Source organism: Narcine bancroftii, chromosome 2, assembly GCF_036971445.1.
Source record: "Narcine bancroftii isolate sNarBan1 chromosome 2, sNarBan1.hap1, whole genome shotgun sequence".
In the NCBI taxonomy this organism is placed as follows: Eukaryota; Metazoa; Chordata; class Chondrichthyes; order Torpediniformes; family Narcinidae; genus Narcine; species Narcine bancroftii.
In genome coordinates, this window is record NC_091470.1 from 300,336,173 (window position 1) to 300,357,311 (window position 21,139).

Below are 21,139 nucleotides of genomic sequence, written 5' to 3' on the forward strand. Positions count from 1 at the left end.
ATCACCCTCATCAGTGTCTATGCTCCAACCCTCCAGGCGGAACCAGCAGAAAAGGACAAGTTCTACACCGACCTGCGCAACCTCATCCAACGCACCCCTACAGCCGACAAGGTTGTCATCCTTGGCGACTTCAACGCTCGCGTCGACAAAGACTCAGAAACCTGGCCAGGAATCCTGGGCAAGCATGGCGTCGGCAAGTGCAACGACAATGGGCGCCTCCTGTTGGAGCTCTGCGCAGAACAGCGGCTTGTCATTACAAACACCCTTTTTCAGCAGAGGGACAGCCTTAAGACTACCTGGATGCATCCCCGATCCAAACACTGGCACCTCCTGGACTACATCCTGGTGCGAGAAAGTGACAAACGAGATGTGCTCCACACCAGGGTCATGCCCAGCGCGGAATGCCACACTGACCACCGGCTGGTTCGCTGCAAGCTCAACCTTCACTTCAAGCCAAAGCCCAGGAACAGTAAAGCCCCCAGAAAGAGGTTCAATGTTGGAAACCTGCAGTCAGACGAAGCGAGAGGAAACTTCCAGGCAAACCTCAAAGCAAAGCTCGACGATGCAACCCGCCTCACGGACCCGTCCCCTGAAACCCTCCGGGATCAGTTGAAAACTACCATACTGCAATCCACTGAAGAGGTACTGGGCTTCTCCTCCAGGAAAAACATGGACTGGTTTGACGAAAACAGCCAGGAAATCCAGGAGCTGCTGGCAAAGAAGCGAGCTGCCCACCAGGCTCACCTTACAAAGCCGTCCTGTCCAGAGAAGAAACAAGCCTTCCATCGCGCGTGCAGCCATCTTCAGCGCAAACTCCGGGAGATCCAAAATGAGTGGTGGACTAGCCTCGCCAAACGAACCCAGCTCAGCGCGGACATTGGCGACTTCAGGGGTTTCTATGAGGCTCTAAAGGCTGTGTACGGCCCCTCACCCCAAGTCCAAAGCCCGCTGCGCAGCTCAGACGGCAAAGTCCTCCTCAGCGACAAGATCTCCATCCTCAACCGATGGTCAGAACACTTTCAATCTCTTTTCAGTGCCAACCACTCAGTCCAAGAATCTGTCCTGCTCCAGCTCCCTCAACAGCCCCTAAGGCTAGAGCTGGATGAGGTCCTCACCCAGGATGAGACATATAAGGCAATCGAACAACTGAAAAGTGGCAAAGCAGCAGGTATGGATGGAATTCCCCCCCAGAGGTCTGGAAGGCTGGCGGCAAAACTCTGCATGCCAAACTGCATGAGTTTTTCAAGCTTTGTTGGGACCAAGGAAAACTGCCTCAGGACCTTCGTGATGCCACCATCATCACCCTGTACAAAAACAAAGGCGAGAAATCAGACTGCTCAAACTACAGGGGAATCACGCTGCTCTCCATTGCAGGCAAAATCTTCGCTAGGATTCTACTAAATAGAATAATACCTAGTGTCGCCGAGAATATTCTCCCAGAATCACAGTGCGGCTTTCGCGCAAACAGAGGAACTACTGACATGGTCTTTGCCCTCAGACAGCTCCAAGAAAAGTGCAGAGAACAAAACAAAGGACTCTACATCACCTTTGTTGACCTCACCAAAGCCTTCGACACCGTGAGCAGGAAAGGGCTTTGGCAAATACTAGAGCGCATCGGATGTCCCCCAAAGTTCCTCAACATGATTATCCAACTGCACGAAAACCAACAAGGTCGGGTCAGATACAGCAATGAGCTCTCTGAACCCTTCTCCATTAACAATGGCGTGAAGCAAGGCTGTGTTCTCGCACCAACCCTCTTTTCAATCTTCTTCAGCATGATGCTGAACCAAGCCATGAAAGACCCCAACAATGAAGACGCTGTTTACATCCGGTACCGCATGGATGGCAGTCTCTTCAATCTGAGGCGCCTGCAAGCTCACACCAAGACACAAGAGAAACTTGTCCGTGAACTACTCTTTGCAGACGATGCCGCTTTAGTTGCCCATTCAGAGCCAGCTCTTCAGCGCTTGATGTCCTGCTTTGCGGAAACTGCCAAAGTGTTTGGCCTGGAAGTCAGCCTGAAGAAAACTGAGGTCCTCCATCAGCCAGCTCCCCACCATGACTACCAGCCCCCCCACATCACCATCGGGCACACAAAACTCAAAACGGTCAACCAGTTTACCTATCTCGGCTGCACCATTTCATCAGATGCAAGGATCGACAATGAGATAGACAACAGACTCGCCAAGGCAAATAGCGCCTTTGGAAGACTACACAAAAGAGTCTGGAAAAACAACCAACTGAAAAACCTCACAAAGATAAGCGTATACAGAGCCGTTGTCATACCCACACTCCTGTTCGGCTCCGAATCATGGGTCCTCTACCGGCATCACCTACGGCTCCTAGAACGCTTCTACCAGCGTTGTCTCCGCTCCATCCTCAACATCCATTGGAGCGCTTTCATCCCTAACGTCGAAGTACTCGAGATGGCAGAGGTCGACAGCATCGAGTCCACGCTGCTGAAGATCCAGCTGCGCTGGGTGGGTCACGTCTCCAGAATGGAGGACCATCGCCTTCCCAAGATCGTGTTATATGGCGAGCTCTCCACTGGCCACCGTGACAGGTGCACCAAAGAAAAGGTACAAGGACTGCCTAAAGAAATCTCTTGGTGCCTGCCACATTGACCACCGCCAGTGGGCTGATATCGCCTCAAACTGTGCATCTTGGCGCCTCACAGTTTGGCGGGCAGCAACCTCCTTCGAAGAAGAGCGCAGAGCCCACCTCACTGACAAAAGGCAAATCAGGAAAAACCCAACCCCAACCAACCAATTTTCCCCTGCAGCCGCTGCAACCGTGTCTGCCTGTCCCGCATCGGACTTGTCAGCCACAAACGAGCCTGCAGCTGACGTGGACTTTTACCCCCTCCATAAATTTCGTCCGCGAAGCCAAGCCAAAGAAAAAAGAAGATTCCATAAGACCTCTGTGATTAGTAAGGGATTGCTTAAGGTGGTATGTGAGTGGGAAGAGAAGCCAAGAACAGATTGGTTGACCAGTCTACAGAATACATCCATTCAATCCACAAGGGTAATGCTAAGTTTCCAGCTGCCTTACATTTAATTCTCCCACTTTCTTCAAGCAATATAGGAGGTCGACAATTGAGCTGGAAGTTTAACAATCTCTAGAGAATGTAAGATCAAGGAATAATACCTAATTCTTTTCTCTTGACAAATTACTCCCTTTGAGATTAGATGAATGCAATCATTTGAGATAACTTCTGCTTTGTGTTAGAACTGGCCAATTCTGATGCAGGGAAATTCATCTGTACATGAACTCAATTTTTTTTTTGTCTACGGCGCCTCCACCCCCCACCCCACAAAAAAAATCCTAATTTGCTGGGTGCTACCAGAATTTTTTTGTTTTCTAGCAACTGCTGAGTGTTCTGCATTTCTCTCTTTGGTTCCTTCTCGAACTATTCTCATTTATGTTCCTATTGCATTCCTCTAGATAGTCAATCATGATTAATTTCCTTCCCCTAAATGGCACTGAAACCAATTGTCTCCATCATATCCAATACATTTCCTTTGAGCTCTTCATCCATCTCCACTGTACACCAGCTATGTTCAAAGCCTTCTCAATAGCAGAAGCAAACCTCCCCGCAAGGATATTGGACCCATTTGTGTTTCAACCTATCTTGTCTCATCACCAATTCCTTATCTCTAAAGATTGCTGCACACCAGTATCCATTAAGGTTTTTCTGCCGCTTTTGACCATTCAAACAGCTCTCATCCAGACAGATGGACTTTAATTCAAGACAAAGAATGGAGTCTCTCCACTCAAGGTACAGTGGAACCTCATTTATAACGTGATGGTTCGGTTCCAAAAATTTCTGGATTGTGAAAAACGCAGGGTCGCACAAAATCAGGGTATCCAAAAACAAAATAAAGGACATGTGTAATACCTGCATTTCCAATCATCCTTTTATTTCTTACAGTCATCATTTTATTTTTTAAAAAACGATCCAGTGTTCGTTGCCTGAATGCAGCATGTGGCTGGCAGCGAGCAAAATCCAGAATGCTTCTGGACTGGAGGATTTTTATGTGGGTCCTCAGCCAACTTAGACTTACCTCGAGGTACTCAATGACTTCAAATACTTTGGGGGTGGGAGTGGAGGTTCTTCATTGTCATCTCCTGTGGTTTGAGAACCAGTGCTATAGTAACATTACAGCTGATCTCAGAGTCTGTCAGGTGTTCATATGTTGGGCATTCGTCATCGGCAGAGAACCACTGGTGAAAATCCTCTTTTCTAATTTCAAACAGCCTCTGTGTCTCATCTACCTTTACCTCAGCGAAGCCATAGAATTCTTTCTCATCATCATTATCACCTTTATCTTCCTTGGTGGATTGTTATGATGAAAAGACTGGAGCCAGACCCTTCTCCCAGCATTTTTCCCCACGCACAAGGAGCTGACTGCTGCTCAGCCCTTTCAACCTAAGTGGTAAACTTCCTTAATGTTCATACTTTTCAGATAGTCTTCCAGTGTCATTGATTTGTCTCCAATTCTATGAACTAATTCATGCCTGTAATCCTGCTTGAACACGGAGATGATCCCCTGATCGAGAGGCTGGATATTAGAAACTCAGATCTTTCCGTTGTAGCTTACTATGTTGGCAGCTGGCGGGTAGACGGGAGAGTTGTCAAGTAAAAGAGGAGCTTTGAGTTCCAGCTTTTGCTTATGCAAATAAGCATGGATGGCATGGACATTGTAAAAGCACTTCTCAAAGATGACGCTGGTCATCCAAGCATTGCTGCTATGCGTGTACTCGAACGGTAACAACTTCACGGTGAGATGGTGCAGACAGCGGGACGAGCGAAATTTGCCAATAATGAGCAGTTTTAACTTGTGTGTTCCGGTCTTGTTAACACAAAACAATGTCATGCAATCTTTGCGTTGTTTGAATCCCTCACGTCGATGGGCACCATCTTTGCTTGGCAGTATGTGGTCTGGGATCATCTTGTAGCAGAGCCCTGTTTCATCACAGGTGTATACTTGTTCTTTGATGTAGCCACCTTCTATGAGAGTTTTTAGTTCTGCCAGGTATTCACTGGAGGCAGCACTTTTGGCTGAGTGAATTTCTCTAGACACTACCACTTGAGAAATCCTGTGACAGTGATTAAACTGATCTAGCCATCCATTATTAGGTTTGAACTGTGAGGTTTCTCCATTGATCATCTGGTCAAACTTCTTGCTTTGAGAATAGGTCTGGATATCAGAAGGCCTTCTGAGCATGCTTGAACGAATCATTCATATGGGGAGTTGTCCAGGCTGACATCTTTGGCTGTCTTCATGCATTTGGCCTTTAGACCCGCCTTTTTCTCAACTTTCCAAAGCGACACGTGTAACTTACCTTTCTGAGATTTCAGCCACAAAATATTGATTCAGGAATGCCGAGATTGTGTGTAACTTGGGTTTAACTTTTATTCTTGGTCGCATCAAGTACATGAAACTTACCTTTCACTCAAAAAGATTTTTGTCTTCTAACTGTGCATTCCATTTTGATCTGTAAACAATTTCAATTCCAGAAAGAGGGGAAAAAAAAGGTCCGCTGGCTGATCGCATTATATCCAGGTTTGCATTAAATCGGGGTCCCACTGTATGTTGTTTACCTGCTGTCAGAAATAAAACTTCTCACACATGAGTCTCTTTAAAACTGATGACACGACAAGCTTTATTTACAAGTCTGCAGAGTTGGACTCAACTGGCTTCTCACCAGTTAAGCCCCGATACATACAGTGCATTGATTTTTATACCCTTATTGTTTGCCCTTCCCCTTCTTATTAATACTGTTTTAATTGGTTAGTATTGCAAAAGCATTCTAAGTATAACTGCATTTTTAATTATCACGTTCGTTACGTACGCTGTGAACTCTACATACACTAAATTCTGTTTCTCACCCTTCTTATCAATCTTTTGTCTCCTGCATGTCTCTCACTATGACCATGAAAAGATAGGTTTAAAAAAACATATTCAGCAGAACCTTTTGTCCTTGGCTGCTAGTAAGCTCCCTGTCCGTTCTGGCTTCCCTTTTTATGATTAATCATCACATTTTAACTTAAGTCATTTTAACCTAAATTCTCTATATAACAATCCACCCCTTTCTCTCTTTAAAATGTGTGTAATATATATATAGATATGAATGGGGATTTTAACCTGGGGAAGAAAAACGTTTTATGATACATTAATCTCGTGCTGAAGTAAAATTCTAACAGGGTCTCCCAGTCCCCCTGGTTGCATAGCCTGTTGGACCATGGAAATCACCAGACTGCGTAGACAGGGAATAATACAGGGCAAAATAAGTAGGAGGAATAAAATACCTCCGATGACCCACAAGAAGGTACGCCACCAGGTTCCCCCAAACCATTTGTCCATCCAATTTAATTGTGCAAAAGGATGCCAGGTTTGAACCAGTCTGTTTCCAATTGCTGTCGGGGTATCTCCCCTCTGATGGCTTGGTATGTAGACCACTGCTATTTCCTGGGGTAATGTCAAGGCTTCTAAAGTCAGAGTAATCATCTGTTCGTGTGCCAATTCCTTTCCTCTTGATGTAATTAGACCACGCTCCTTCCAGATCTTACCAAAGGTATGCACTACCCCGTATGCGTATTTGGAATCAGTGTAAATCGTTCCAATTTTCTTTGCCAGTATTCTGAGGGCTCTCTGCAAAGCATATAGTTCACAGGACTGTGCTGACCATCTTCCGGGTAGTCTCGTGGATTCTACTACTTTCCAAGTATTTCCTTCTATTATAGCATACCCACTTCTTCTCATTCCGTCAACACATCTGGCGGAGCCGTCAATGTAGAATTCATATCCTTCTCCCAGCGGAGTATCGCAAAGGTCTTCTCGGGTCTTGGTCTGAAGATCCGTCAACTCGACACAGTCGTGCTCCACCTCTCTCTCTGTTTCACTGCCGTATAAAAATTGAGCTGGGTTGCAGCTATTAATCTTTGCAAACTGTAGATCTTCTCCGACCATTAAAATGGTTTCATACTTTAATATGCGAGAATCAGTCAGCCATCGATGGGCAGTTTGTGTTAATAAAACACTCACAGAATGGGAGGTGTACACAGTCATCTTTCCTCCAAAAGTAAGTTTACGTGCTTCCTCTACCAACAGAGCAGCAGCCGCTACTCCCTGGATACACGTCAGCCATCCGCGAGACACTGGGTCCATCATTTTGGAAAGGAAAGCCACTGGGTGTCGCTGACCGCCTTTTTCCTGTGTTAAAACTCCCACAGCTGTTCCTTGGTTATGAGTGACAAATAGCTGGAAGGGCTTTTTTAAAGAGGGCAGAGTGAGTACCGGGGCTCGTGTCAGGCGATGCTTCAAGTCCTCAAACCATCCCTCCTCCTCCTGGGTCCATTTCAATGGATATTCATTTTCATTTGTCAGCTTTTCATACATAAACTTCACCAAAGCTGAGTAGTCCTCTATCCATAACCTACAGTAACCTAAGAGTCCCAGGAATTGTCTTATTTCCTTCTTATTACGGGGTAACGGCATTCTAGTGATTCCCGCAATCCGTTCAGGGGTAATCCGTTTCTGTCCTTTACTTATCTGGTGTCCCAGATATACCACAGTTCTCTCAACAAACTGTAACTTGTTCCTGGACACCCGTAGACCCTTTTTCCCCAGATAATTCAAGAGTCTAATTGTATCTCCCCTCATTTCTTGTTCCTTGGGTCCTGATAATAGTAAATCGTCCACATACTGCATTAGTTGGGAATCATCAGATTGTGGATAGTCCACCAGGATTTGTTCTAGCATTTGTCCAAACAGGTTCGGAGATTCAGTGAACCCTTGGGGCAATACAGTCCACCGAAACTGTCTCCGTCTACCTGTCCATGGATTTTCCCATTCAAACGCAAACATTTCTCTACTTTCCTCTTCTAATGGACACGTCCAGAAGGCATCCTTCAAGTCGATAACACTAAACCACTCATGGTCTGGGGGAATCCGACTCATAATAGTATAGGGATTAGGCACCACTGGGTGGCGGGTCTGAACAATAGCATTCAAACTTCTTAGATCCTGAACTAGGCGATAGGATCCATCTGACTTTTTCACTGGGAGTATAGGGGTGTTATAAGGTGACATGCATTCTTCTAATAGTCCGTCTCGTATTAGAGTCTCAATTACCGGCTGTAGCCCTTTTCTCCCTTCCAAAGAAATAGGATACTGACGTTTCCTTACCGGCTGATGACCTGGTATTAATGTGACATGTAAAGGTGGGATGTCCAGACCTCCTCAATTTCCCTCCTTATACCAGACTCTCTCGTCAATCTGCCGTTCATCCTCTTCCTTTAAAGCGCAGAGGTGGACTCGCACTTCTCCGTCCACAGGGAGAGCACCCAAACCTAGGAGAGCCTGTAAGTCCCTTCCTAGGAGGTTAAATCCAGCTGACGGTAACAACAAGAGGTCTTGTACCCCTTCTCTTTCTTCCAGTTTCACTGTTACTTGGGGAATTATTGATACCATTCTGGGAGCCCCTTCTATCCCAGAAATTGTCAAATTACTTTTTACAGGCTCAGTTCCGATTGGCACAGTTGTTACACTACTTCGTTCCGCTCCTGTGTCCACCATAAACACCACCTTTTCTCCCTTGGGACCAATTTTTAGTTTTACCAGGGGTTCCCTCTTATACTTGGTCCCTAACATTTGGAACCCCTGACACCCCTAATCTTCTTCCATAAGTTCGAGGGCACGCAATTCCCTCTTGTATCGGGGGCATTCCCTCTTAAAGTGTCCTTCCTCATTGCAGTAATAGCACTTAACGAACCTCCGGGGTCTTCCCTCTCTTGGATATCTTGGATTGTTTAGAGGAAGGTTTTGTTTTCTTTCCCCTCTGGATTCAGCATTCATCTGTCGGATAGTCTGTACCATAACCTTTGTCGCCCTCTTTTGATCTTCTTCTTCTCTCTGCACATATACTTTTTGCGCCTTTTTTAACAGGTCACTTAGGGGTTTTTCGCTCCAGTCCTCCTCCTTTTCTAGTTTCTTTCTAATGTCCTGCCATGATTTGGAAACAAATTCAATTCGAATAAGCTGTTCACCCATTGGTGTACTAGGGTCCACGCCCGCATACTGTTGGACATTCTTTCTCACCCTCTCCAAAAAATCAGTAGGGGACTCGTCTTTCCCCTGGTGGTTCCCAAATGCCTTGGTGAAATTGTGACCCTTTGGCACAGCCTCCCGTATCCCTTTAATTGTCCACTCTCTATATTGTCTCATACTTTCCAATCCCTCGGGTGTTCGTTTGTCCCACCTGGGTTCTTTTAAGGGATATTTTTGTTCATGGGGTCTGGGGTCCCCAGGTTGTTCATATTCCCACATGAGGAGGGCAGCCCGTCGAATCATCTGCCTCTCCTGGGGTGAGAATAATGTTCCCATTATTGTCTGCATCTCTTCCCACGTATATGTGTTTGGTCCCAGGAATTGGTCGAGCTGTTCAGCCAGTCCTATAGGATCTTCCAATAACTTTTTCATTTCTTTCTTAAATCCCCGCACCTCTGTACTAGTTAGGGGAACATTCACATATCCCGTTCCCCCTCCCGGTCCTCCCATAGGAACTTCCCTCAGGGAATTTAGGCTTATTGAAAATTTTGATGGTCCTGGACCAGTCTGGGATCTTGTCCAGGGTCGGTTTACCGGTGGAAGTTTAGGGTCCGACTCCCTTAATTCATCCTTTTTTTCCCGGCCCCTTTCGGGGCAATCAGATTCATCACCTTTCCCCTCCGGTAATGAGCTTTCCTCGGGCGCAGTAGGCACCGGGGGAATATAAGGAGGGGGAAGGTTGTCCAGAGGTTCCCATTTCTTTTCTCCCGCTACCCTCAATTTAAAACATTTTGTTAAGGATCCTGGCCAGGGAACCCAACAAAATGCATATGCTGACTCTTCTTGATTCACCTTTGGTCTCGAATTTACATATATGTTTAATGCTTGTCTAACCCAATCCTCATCAGATCCAAATTTCGGCCACCAGACCGAGGAACCTTTAATAGGTTGTTTCGACCAAAGGAGACAATATTGGACCATCTTTTTCTTGTTTTTGTCTCGATATCTTTTACTATCCCAATTTTCAAACATTCTCCCCAAAGGGCTGTCAAGGGGAACTCCCAGGAATTGTCCTGAATTTTCAGATGAGCCCTTAGATTTTGATCCTCCCATTTTCCCACCTAGATCTGTTTATCGTTGCTGAGGACCCTCTCGTTCTGGACCCTACTCCCTTCTTCTCAGATGCCTCGTCGGAGGTACTGTCCCTCCTTCGGTTACCGCTGAGGTTTCCCTGGGGTTGACCCCTCTCTTCTCGGCACTTCGTCGGAGGTGCTGTCCCTCCTTCGGTTACCGCCGAGGTTTCCCTGGGGTCTATCCTAGAGTCCCACGACAGGGTCCTCACGCCACGACAAAAGCTCTATACCTGATCTATTACGTTAGGTTTTTTATCCAAACAGGTGTATCCCGTTACACCTGTTACCCAATCCCCACACCACAATTGTAAGTCGTCACTTACCGGTGTCTTCCCGGGGATTGAACCGTCACCCTTCTCCTCTCCGTCTTGTCGTGTCACCTTGTCCGGATACCACTCGCTCAAGCCGCCCGAAGCGACGAGCAAGGGACTAGGAGCCGCTGAACTCAGCGGGGTGCACCGCCTCCGATGTCCCTCTTCTCGCCTCCCCTCACGGCCGGAGTCTAGATCCCGGACGATCCCCCATTTGTCAGAAATAAAACTTCTCACACATGAGTCTCTTTAAAACTGATGACACGACAAGCTTTATTTACAAGTCTGCAGAGTTGGACTCAACTGGCTTCTCACCAGTTAAGCCCCGATACATACAGTGCATTGATTTTTATACCCTTATTGTTTGCCCTTCCCCTTCTTATTAATACTGTTTTAATTGGTTAGTATTGCAAAAGCATTCTAAGTATAACTGCATTTTTAATTATCACGTTCGTTACGTACGCTGTGAACTCTACATACACTAAATTCTGTTTCTCACCCTTCTTATCAATCTTTTGTCTCCTGCATGTCTCTCACTATGACCATGAAAAGATAGGTTTAAAAAAACATATTCAGCAGAACCTTTTGTCCTTGGCTGCTAGTAAGCTCCCTGTCCGTTCTGGCTTCCCTTTTTATGATTAATCATCACATTTTAACTTAAGTCATTTTAACCTAAATTCTCTATATAACACCTGCTCACCTGAAACTTGTTCTACTTATTAAAAAAAAATGCCTGCAAGAATTTGGTTGCAAAGATTACTAGTTTTCATAAAATGTATACACAAATTTTCTTTGCTTCCAAAAGCCTGTATTCTGGGTGCTGAACTCTGGGATCCATTGGTTCAAAATTACACTGGTTTCTCTCCCATTCTTTTTAACCACTCAAACAGCTTTGGACCAGTCAGGTCATGGAATTTGCTCTTATGAGACGATGAGAATGGTGGGATGGGAGAGCCTTAGGATTATGAAATTTGAGAACTAATTCAAAACAGGTACTATAATATACAGGTTTCTAAATGAATTGAAATGTGCACCAGTTTGTTACATACTAATGTATTTTTGCTACAGAGTATTGAGTATTTCATTGCAATCACTTGTATCTTCGCAATAAAATGATTTGAAATGTATCTATTCCAGTTATAATCAAACATCAAAATCAATAAGCTTATGCAGTTTAGGCTCATATTATTGAGATTAAAGAACTCCCAACAAATTGACAGGGAAGAAGTGTGCATTTGCTGTGCACATGAATCTCATTGTCTAGTCTTCACCTTGGATAATTTGTTTCACTTGATACTCCAGTTAATTTTGAGTTGGAGTCTGGATTTCTTGGCTGGTTCTGATCTGTATACCCTTCCTACCATGTCCTCTGTCTCCTCCACACGCTGACCTGCTGAAGGATTACAGCCTGCAATGTTGACAATTTTTTTTTCTCCCACTGATGCTGCTAGACCTGCTGAGTTCCTCCTGCAGATTATTACTCCATATTCTAGCATTTTCTGTCTCCAGTTTGCATATATATTAAGGTCAGTCCATTTTTCAATCCACTGATTGAATGTGTTTACTACCTTATTCTCAGGGTAGCGTTGTAAAACAGGCTATTCCCTTATTTTAACCATTTACTTTGGATATATCTTTTTTTCACTAAGTACAGTAAGGTGATATCAGCATCAACTCAGGTGAATTCCTGGCCCATGATCAATCATGATCATCCATGAATGGAGTAGCAACATATGGTTTGGAATTGAGATCCTGGAGTTCATTTGTAGTAGTTCAAATGGTAGAAGGTGCACTCTTCCTCCCAGAGCTTTGAATAGGAAAGAGTGTCACTTGCTCAACATTGCAGCATATTTATGCTCAAACTCTTGATTCAAGTGAACGATTGCTCCCTTCAGTTGCCACAGTGGTTTAATACAAGCCTTTTTTCCTACCAAGTTATGTTCCAAAGTAGATTGCTAGGGATCAAGGCAATCCACCTTAGTCATTGATGAGTGACATCGTTTGTGGCGTAGGCTATAATGAACTTCAACAGTGCTGCACACCAGTATCCACAGGTGCCTCTTTTAACCAATCAAGCAACTCTCATCCAGACAGATGATCTTGATTGACTTTAATTCAAGTCAAAAAATTACCTGCAAAGATTAAATTTATTCCACTTAATAAAAAAAACATACAAAAAATTAACTGCAAAAATTACTAGTTTTCATAAAATGTGTATACGTTTTGGGAAATCTAGCAGTTTTGGTAGGATGGTAGAAAGAGTACTTAATAGTTACTTGCATCAGAAAGAAGTGATCAATGGAGCCACAAATATCATTCACATCCCGAGGTACTGGATATGTTTGAACACCACAGCTCAAGCAATCTGGTTCAATCTTCACCTTCAATGGTTTGTTCGTGATTTGCATGTTCTCCCTGTAACAATCGGGGAAATGAACATTTTGTTATTAGAGGTATTTGCATCTTTCAGTGTGCACTTATCAGATAATCGTTTTTAAAATTAGTTCTCTTGATGTTAGGCACTCCAATAACAAAAATAAGGTTTCTCAAAAGCAAAAATTTAAAAATATTGAGAGCATTTATTTTTAACAGAATCTTCTGGAAAAATCTGCAGAAAGGGAAACACACCAGGAATATGCACTTGCAATGATTCAGTGCAAAGTTCTCAAACAGCTGGAGAACCTTGAACAGCAGAAATATGATGATGAAGACATTGCTGATGACATCAAATTTCTCTTGGAAAAGCTTGGAGAAAGTGTTCAAGATCTTAGGTGAGTTGATAGTATTTGTGTGTGACTGAAGGACTGATATTATGCAATAGTGTTACGTACTCAGTAGAAATTAGCCAAGACAATGTCATTTTTAAAATAATATTTTTATTATCAATTACCAATGATATAACACCTTATCTAATTTAACCCCCCAACTGTGCGTGTGTGTGTGTGTGTGTGTGTGTGTGTGTGTGTGTGTAAATACCCCAAGCCATTACTGCTTAGTCTGAATTCTGGAAGGGTAAAATGTCAGTTATGTTTCTCTGCCTTTGTTACATAAAGGACACTGTTTGACCTGCTGAGTCTCTCCAGCATTGTGTGTTTTTATCTCAATTCAGTGCAGAGTTCAGTCTCATAAATCTATCTGTTGAAACGCAGACTCCTGAATTGATGCAAAGAAATGTTTATGAATGAGTTGGGAGAGACTGGGGTGACAGACTGTTGTAAACTCAGGAAATCCTTGTTGAATTGCTTCCTGAGAAATGTCCTTTCAGTAAAAGCTTCCTTTTTCAGGGGAAATGAAGCAAGTAGCTTTCACAAATCTTCCAGAACCCTTTTGTGGGTCAACCGAAATAATTGTCACAATAGGATTTAAACAATTTCACTTCAAAAGTGACCTTTTCTTTGGCCACACTAAGCCCTCTCAGTACAGTATTCCTCAGAGAGTTGTTGTGCTGCTTCCTTAAAATGGCCCCTGATCAAAAAGTGTGCTGTTTCTTTAATATATTGATCACATGGCCTCTTCACCTGTGTTCCTGGCACACTACCTCTCTCTTCAAAAGTAATGAATACAAGTACATGCTATCCCCAGCCTGTCAGCCCACAGTCAATCTCCAAGCTTGCAGGGCTTTCAGCTTGATTTGTTCTCTAAAAGTGACATCTCACTCAATTGAAAATGAACTGGAAGCACATAATAAATAGCCATCGCTAAAAGCATTAAAAGCAAGTGGTTCTACGAAGCAGGACCTTGGAATTTTAGATGGTGCTAGAAGTCAAAAATAAAATGGAAAATGCTTGGAAAAACTCAGCAGATCTGACAGCATTTTGGAGGAAGAAACTATTTGTGTTTTGGGTAGGAAAACTTTAATCAACATTGAGATAATTAATTCTGTTTCTATTTCGGGGAGACTGCATTATCTATTGTTTTTTTTTTCAACATTCTTTGTTTTAAATCATCAGATTTTTATATTTGCTTCAGGGAAACATTCTAGGGGAAATCTGAGCAGGATTTGTGAGCACCTTGATTTATCTGTACCAAATAGTTTAAAAAATATAGGATATATAATGATCACCATGTATTGGTGTCAATAGATTTCTTGCCCTTGAACTTTGGGAAGGTGGGGGGGGGGGGGGCGCAGGTGGATTTGCAGCTGATAGTGTCACCACATGCCTGCTGGCTTAATATTCTGGGTTTATAGAGGAAATCAATTTTTCACATAATAGTTTCCTTGGGTTACACACACCAAGGAAAATGGTAAGTATTGAAATATTTTCTGATTTGGTCCTTGTAGAAGATAAATTTTGGAGAGTCATAGAAAATGAAACAGTGCAGTGAAGCAATGACCCTTCCAACTACCATATCTGTTCCAACCATGATGTCAATCCTGTAAATGGTCCAAATCCCTCTTTTTTTTTTAAAATCCATTCATGTATCTTTCCAAATCCCTCTTAAATGTCACTCTTGTATCTGCTGCTAACACCTCTCCTGGCATCATGTTCCAGGCATCAAACTCGCTGAAAAAAAAAATTGCCACACAAGTCTCTTAAACTTGCTCCTTCTCACCTTAAGTCTGTACCTTCTAGTATTTGACCTTTCCACTCCGGGGAAAAGATTTTGACCATCTTTCCTTCTATATCATAATTTTATATACTTCTATCTAATCGTCCCTCAGCCTCCACACTCTAAAGAAAACAATCCAAGTTTGTCCAAGCTCTTGTTATAACTTTTAAATTAAATTTAGATTTTTAAAATATTTAGATATTCAGCATGGTAGCAGGCCCTTTTGGTTCACGAGGCCATGCTACCCAATTGACAGTGGGAGATGGCAGAGGAGTTTAACAAATACTTTGCAACTGTCTTCACCAAGGAGGATATAGGTTATAGTCAGTTAGGGGGTAGTGGTCATGCGGTACCAAGAGACTTGGGGAACTTTACTGGGGAGGTAGGGGATCTAATGGATATCCGGATCCAGAAGCAGGAGGTTATGAGTAAATTGTTGGGACTGAGGGCTGATAAATCCCCAGGGCCTGATGGGCTGCATCCTAGGGTGCTTAAAGAGGTGGCTATGGAAATTGTGGAGGCACTGGTCGACATTTTCCAAAGTTCCATAGATTCCGGGGAGGTCCCTGAGGATTGGAGAGTGGCTGATGTGGTGCCGCTTTTTAAGAAAGGAGGGAGGGAGAGACCGGTTAGCCTGACATCAGAGGTGGGGAAGATATTGGAGTCCATCATAAAAGGAGAAATAGCAGAACACTTAGTCAGTAATAATATTATAAGGGCTAGTCAGCATGGGTTCCTTAAGGGTAAGTCATGCTTGACTAACCTTCTGGAATTTTTTGAGGATGTGACAAAGAGGGTGGACTCGGGAGAGCCAGTGGATGTGGTGTATTTGGACTTCCAGAAGGCCTTTGATAAGGTACCGCACGGGAGTCTAGTAGGCAAGATCAGGGAGCATGGTATTGGAGGTAAGGTGCTGACATGGATAGGAAATTGGTTAAGAGATAGGAAACAAAGGGTTGGAGTAAATGGGTCTTTTTCAGAATGGCAGGATGTGACGAGTGGAGTGCCTCAGGGATCGGTGTTGGGTCCTCAGTTGTTTGTAATTTATGTTAATGATTTGGATGAGGGGATTATAAATAACATGAGCAAATTTGCAGATGACACTAAACTGGGTGGCGGTGTGGGGTGTGAGGAGGATGTAAGGAAAATGCAGAGGGACTTGGACAGGCTGGAGGAGTGGGCGGCTAAATGGAAGATGAATTTCAATGTGAACAAATGTGAGGTTATTCATTTTGGGGGAAGTAATAGGAAAGCTGAGTATTATTTAAATGGAGACAAGCTAGGGAGTGGGGAAGTGCAAATGGATCTGGGTGTACTTGTTCACCGGTCACTGAAGGCTAGCATGCAGGTTCAGAAAGCTGTGAAGAAGGCAAATGGAATGTTGGCTTTCATAAAGAGGGGATTGGAGTATAGGAACAGAGACGCCCTTCTGCAGTTATACAGGGCCCTGGTGAGACCCCACCTGGAGTATTGCATCCAGTTCTGGTCTCCAAACTTGAGGAAGGACATACTAGCTATAGAGGGTGTGCAGCGCAGATTTACAAGGTTAGTTCCAGGGATGGAAGGGTTGTCATATGCAGCAAGGCTAGAAAAACTGGACTTGTATCCATTGGAGTTTAGAAGGATGAGGGGGGACATGATTGAGGTATACAAAATCATCAGGGGGATAGACAAGCTGAAGTCTGATTACTTGTTCCCAATGATGGGGGAGATGAGGACGAGAGGGCATAGTTTAAGAATACAGGGTAGGCCCTTTAGGACGGAGATGAGAAAGCATTTTTTTACCCAGAGAAGTGTGAATCTGTGGAATGCTCTGCCACAGAGGGTGGTAGAGGCGGATTCGCTGACTATGTTCAAAAGAGAGTTAGATAAGACTCTTGTGGGTAACGGAGTTAAGGGTTATGGGGATAAGGCTGGAAAGGGGTACTGATGGTAATGATCAGCCATGATCTAAAATGGCGGTGCTGGCCCGAAGGGGCAAATGGCCTAGTCCAGCTCCTATTGTCTATTGTCTATTGTCTATTGAAACCCACACAGGGAGAACTTGCCTGATTCAAACCTTGGTCGCTGGCACTGTAACAACGACACTAACCGTGCCGCCCTATTCAGGCAATGACTTATTGAACCTCCTTCACCCTCTCAAATCCTTTATATCCTTGATCTAATGCAGTAACTACACTGCACACAATGCATCAATGTAAAGAAGTGAAATGCAGGATACCTGAACTCTGGGATTATCTTGCAGCCATATTTCTCTGCATGATTTAGTTAAGTTTCTGGTTAGTGATGATGGAGAATTTTAGTCATAAAATGCTACTGATTGTCAAAAGGTTGTAGTTAGAAGAGGAGATGGTCATTGCCTGACATTAGAATGGAAAAAGATTAATTTTGTATCTTTCAATCCTATGCAAATTTTGCTGTGTAGAAGCATATGCTGCTCCTTTTTTTGAGGAATTCAAGTGAAATTGCATAATATGCAACCAGCAGCAAACATTCCTGATGATGGAAGCAGTTGAAGCTAATGGACTGAAGACACTTCCCTGAGAAACTTCAGTGATGCCTGGAAGCTGAGCAGATTAGAATTTTTATTATATTATTTTATAAAAAAATTAGAGGCCCTGGAGAGGTTACAAAAGGGATTTACAAAAATTATTTTTAAAAACCTGATGTCCTCTCAATCAGGAATGGATAAGCAAGCTATTTCTTTGAAGAGGGATCATTGAGGAGTAACTTAATGGATGTTGTTAAAACCGTGACAAGTGTTGAACAGAATTGGTGATTCTACTGGATGAAAATTATAGCAAAAAGTGATCAATACAACACATTCTGCTGGAAGAAGCATTAATGGAGAAAAAAAAACTGTCAACATTGCAGGCCAGTGCCCTCCCTCTGCCCTGCTCAACCTGCTGATTTCCTCCAGTCGTTTGTGTTGCTCCAGATTCCAGCATCGGTAGCCTCTCGTATGTCTGCAAACATCAATGCAAGACTGTTAGGAAAATATCAAATAGTGTTCATGGAGGAAACAGTGTTATCCTGTGTCTTCTTTGGCTTGGCTTCGCGGACGAAGATTTATGGAGGGGGTAAAAGTCCACGTCAGCTGCAGGCTCGTTTGTGGCTGACAAGTTCGATGCGGGACAGGCAGACACGGTTGCAGCGGTTGCAGGGGAAAATTGGTTGGTTGGGGTTGGGTGTTGGGTTTTGCCTCCTTTGCCTTTTGTCAGTGAGGTGGGCTCTGTGGTCTTCTTCAAAGGAGGTTGCTGCCCGCCAAACTGTGAGGCGCCAAGATGCACGGTTTGAGGCGTTATCAGCCCACTGGCGGTGGTCAATGTGGCAGGCACCAAGAGATTTCTTTAGGCAGTCCTTGTACCTTTTCTTTGGTGCACCTCTGTCACGGTGGCCAGTGGAGAGCTCGCCATATAACACGATCTTGGGAAGGCGATGATCCAGAATGTTTTAATCACAGAGAATGGTAAAGGTGAATGTAACTTAGGAAAGCCTAGACAAATATGAGGTGAAGGGCTTGTTGAGGAAGAACTGACGGAGGCTCAGGTGAATATTAACACAAGCATTTGGTTTATTGTTCTGCTTATACATGGATTTTCATAGCATTTGTTGTTATTGCAGAATTGTTTTTTTTTCCTTACTCTTCTCTTCCACATCTCTCACCCTCACTCCTAAATGGCTTCACTTTCAGTTCCTTTGATGAATATAGCTCTGAACTGAAGTCAGGACGTCTGGAATGGAGTCCTGTTCACAAATCAGAAAAATTCTGGCGAGAAAATGCTGCAAGATTGAATGAGAAAAATTATGAATTGCTTAAGTATATTTATTTTCAATATTTGTATTTGTCATACTTAAATGGATTTGTACGCACTATTATTGGCATTCAAGCCCATCTTGCCCAACTCATATTAATAGATTTCAGTGGTATTTAAAATGCTATATAAATGTATGTTTTCATGTCATCATGTTTGTCATTGACATCTTAATGAAAAGGAAAGTTAATTAACTGCTCTTTGTAATTGGATTATTAATTGACACCAGTGGTATATTAGCATTGCAGCATCTAAAGCAGGTGATGGGCTTAATGATCTTTTCAAAATGACTTTGGTCACTTGTTGGATTACTTAAGTTAATATCGATTCTTAACAGTTGCTACCAAATATTAATGTTTGAATTTACTTATTAAATCAAATTGAGAAGATTTAAGCAATTCAATTACCGATTATCTAAAACAGTTGGGACAGGGCCTATTTTCAGATATTTTTTTTTCGGAGAACTGATTTATTTTTAAAAACAGCCCAGTAGCAACAGAAAATCACTTGTAACCGTTTTTAAACAACAACAAACAATAAGGGAAGGCTTTTTAAGCATTAAAATAATGTTTAATTCTCAGCAAAAAAATCCTGGCCACCACCGATCACTGTCACCTCCCCACCAAGGCCCCTGTCCTGCCAAGAGCCCACAATTCCCTCAGCCACCCAGGAGTTTGAGGTCCCACTGCCACTGGCAGTGCAAAAACCCTGGTCAATTCAGCTCCAAAAAAAATTTGGATAAATGAGGATTTGATTTGTTTGGAATATCCTTATTTCAGAGAATCCGATTTCGGATAATCGGAGTTGTACTGTATATTGTGAAAGAACTATGTTCTTTGTCATTTGCTTTGTCGTTTTTCTTTTGTGAAGGATTCTCACAAGGCTTTTGGAAGTCTCTGATGACCCTCAAGTTTTGGCTGTGGCCGCACATGATGTTGGTGAATATGTGCGTCACTACCCTCGGGGAAAACGGTAAGAAATTGCCACTGATTAAAACTTACTGAAAATATACTTCTAAATTATCAATGCTTTGCCTATTTGCTATGAAAATGAGAAGGTAATTAGTCATCAATTTAGGAATTCAAAAAACTCTTGCATTCTTCAATGTATCCATATTTAGCAACATGACAGGGCAACTAGTGCATATGGGAGAATTATATAAAACAATTTTTTTTGCTAATTATTTCCTGCAATTCATGTAAATTTAGCTGTACAAATACTTACATATCAATAGGACTGAAAATTTTGTTTCTGCTTGTCCACTGTGTTAGCAATTGAAGATTGTTGAGTGTAAAAGCAAATGCATTCTAAATAAATGGGCTTAAGCTTCAATTGCCATTCATTGAGATAATGACCATTTTGTATTTTAACTCCATCTTGGTTCTGTAGCTCTTGGTACTCTTGGCTGATAGCAAAATTATTATTTTGTCACACCCGGCTCCTCACCAAAGCTACAACATGCTCATGGAAGAGAGAGTTATAATCTTCCAGTATCCTTTCCATGAAGAATTTCTTTGTCTTATTCTAGAATTGTTTGAGCTTATTTAGAATTATCCCTTCCCATAGGAACATAAAAGTCCATTTAACCAATTGTAACTGCATTTAATTCTCTTAGCCTCGTAAAATTTTGGGAAAATCTGCAGTGCACCTCCAAGATTAGTTAACAATTGAGATGCCTTGTCCAGGAGCAATCTCCCATCTTGTAACAGGAAGTTTGAAGTGGCTTGAGACTTTGGCAGTCTGCTATGAACAGATACATTTCTTTTAGTTATTAGTCTTTACAGCTTCATGCATCTTCCAACATGTAATGGTAAAATTTTTGGTGGAAGCAGCAGAAAGCCATTTGTTAGTTTGTGCAGGATTCTTCCCAGAAGAGAAGCAAGTACAAATATTGTCTCAATTTTGGCATAGCACAGGATCTTTAGCACTCACCAAATTAAGTAATAGGTTAATCTGAGAGGCATCTGCTCCACTGATGGTAATACCCTATCCTGGACATCAACTTGGTTTATGAACTTGAGGCTATGGAGTGGGAGTCGAAACTGCAAATTCTGTAGATTATCTATCTTGTAAAGGCAAATGTAATTTGGAAAGGAAAGAAAATTTCCCTAACAAGTGGAAGTAGAAAGGATTTTTAGTGTGGCAGATTAGGTAAAAACAGGTTGGAGTTACTGGCATATCTACTCAAAGCATTGATGTAGTATGGGATATGTATGCATCCATCTGGGAATAACATAACAAAAATAAGTTTTAAATGTGGCAGCACAGAAAACAGG

At 42.9% G+C, this 21,139-nt stretch overlaps 1 protein-coding gene across 6 annotated transcripts in view; it reads left to right on the top strand.

Annotated features, from left to right (window-relative positions):
* The window catches only part of atp6v1h (ATPase H+ transporting V1 subunit H), a 91,633-nt gene that overhangs the window by 60,104 nt on the left and 10,390 nt on the right, over positions 1 to 21,139 (top strand). For all 6 annotated transcript variants that reach the window (XM_069921494.1, XM_069921499.1, XM_069921497.1 and 3 more), the window contains 3 exons: positions 13,090 to 13,268; positions 18,743 to 18,868; positions 19,734 to 19,835. In XM_069921494.1, coding sequence (XP_069777595.1) covers positions 13,090 to 13,268; positions 18,743 to 18,868; positions 19,734 to 19,835 — 407 coding nt within the window. The remainder of the gene's footprint in view (positions 1 to 13,089; positions 13,269 to 18,742; positions 18,869 to 19,733; positions 19,836 to 21,139) is intronic.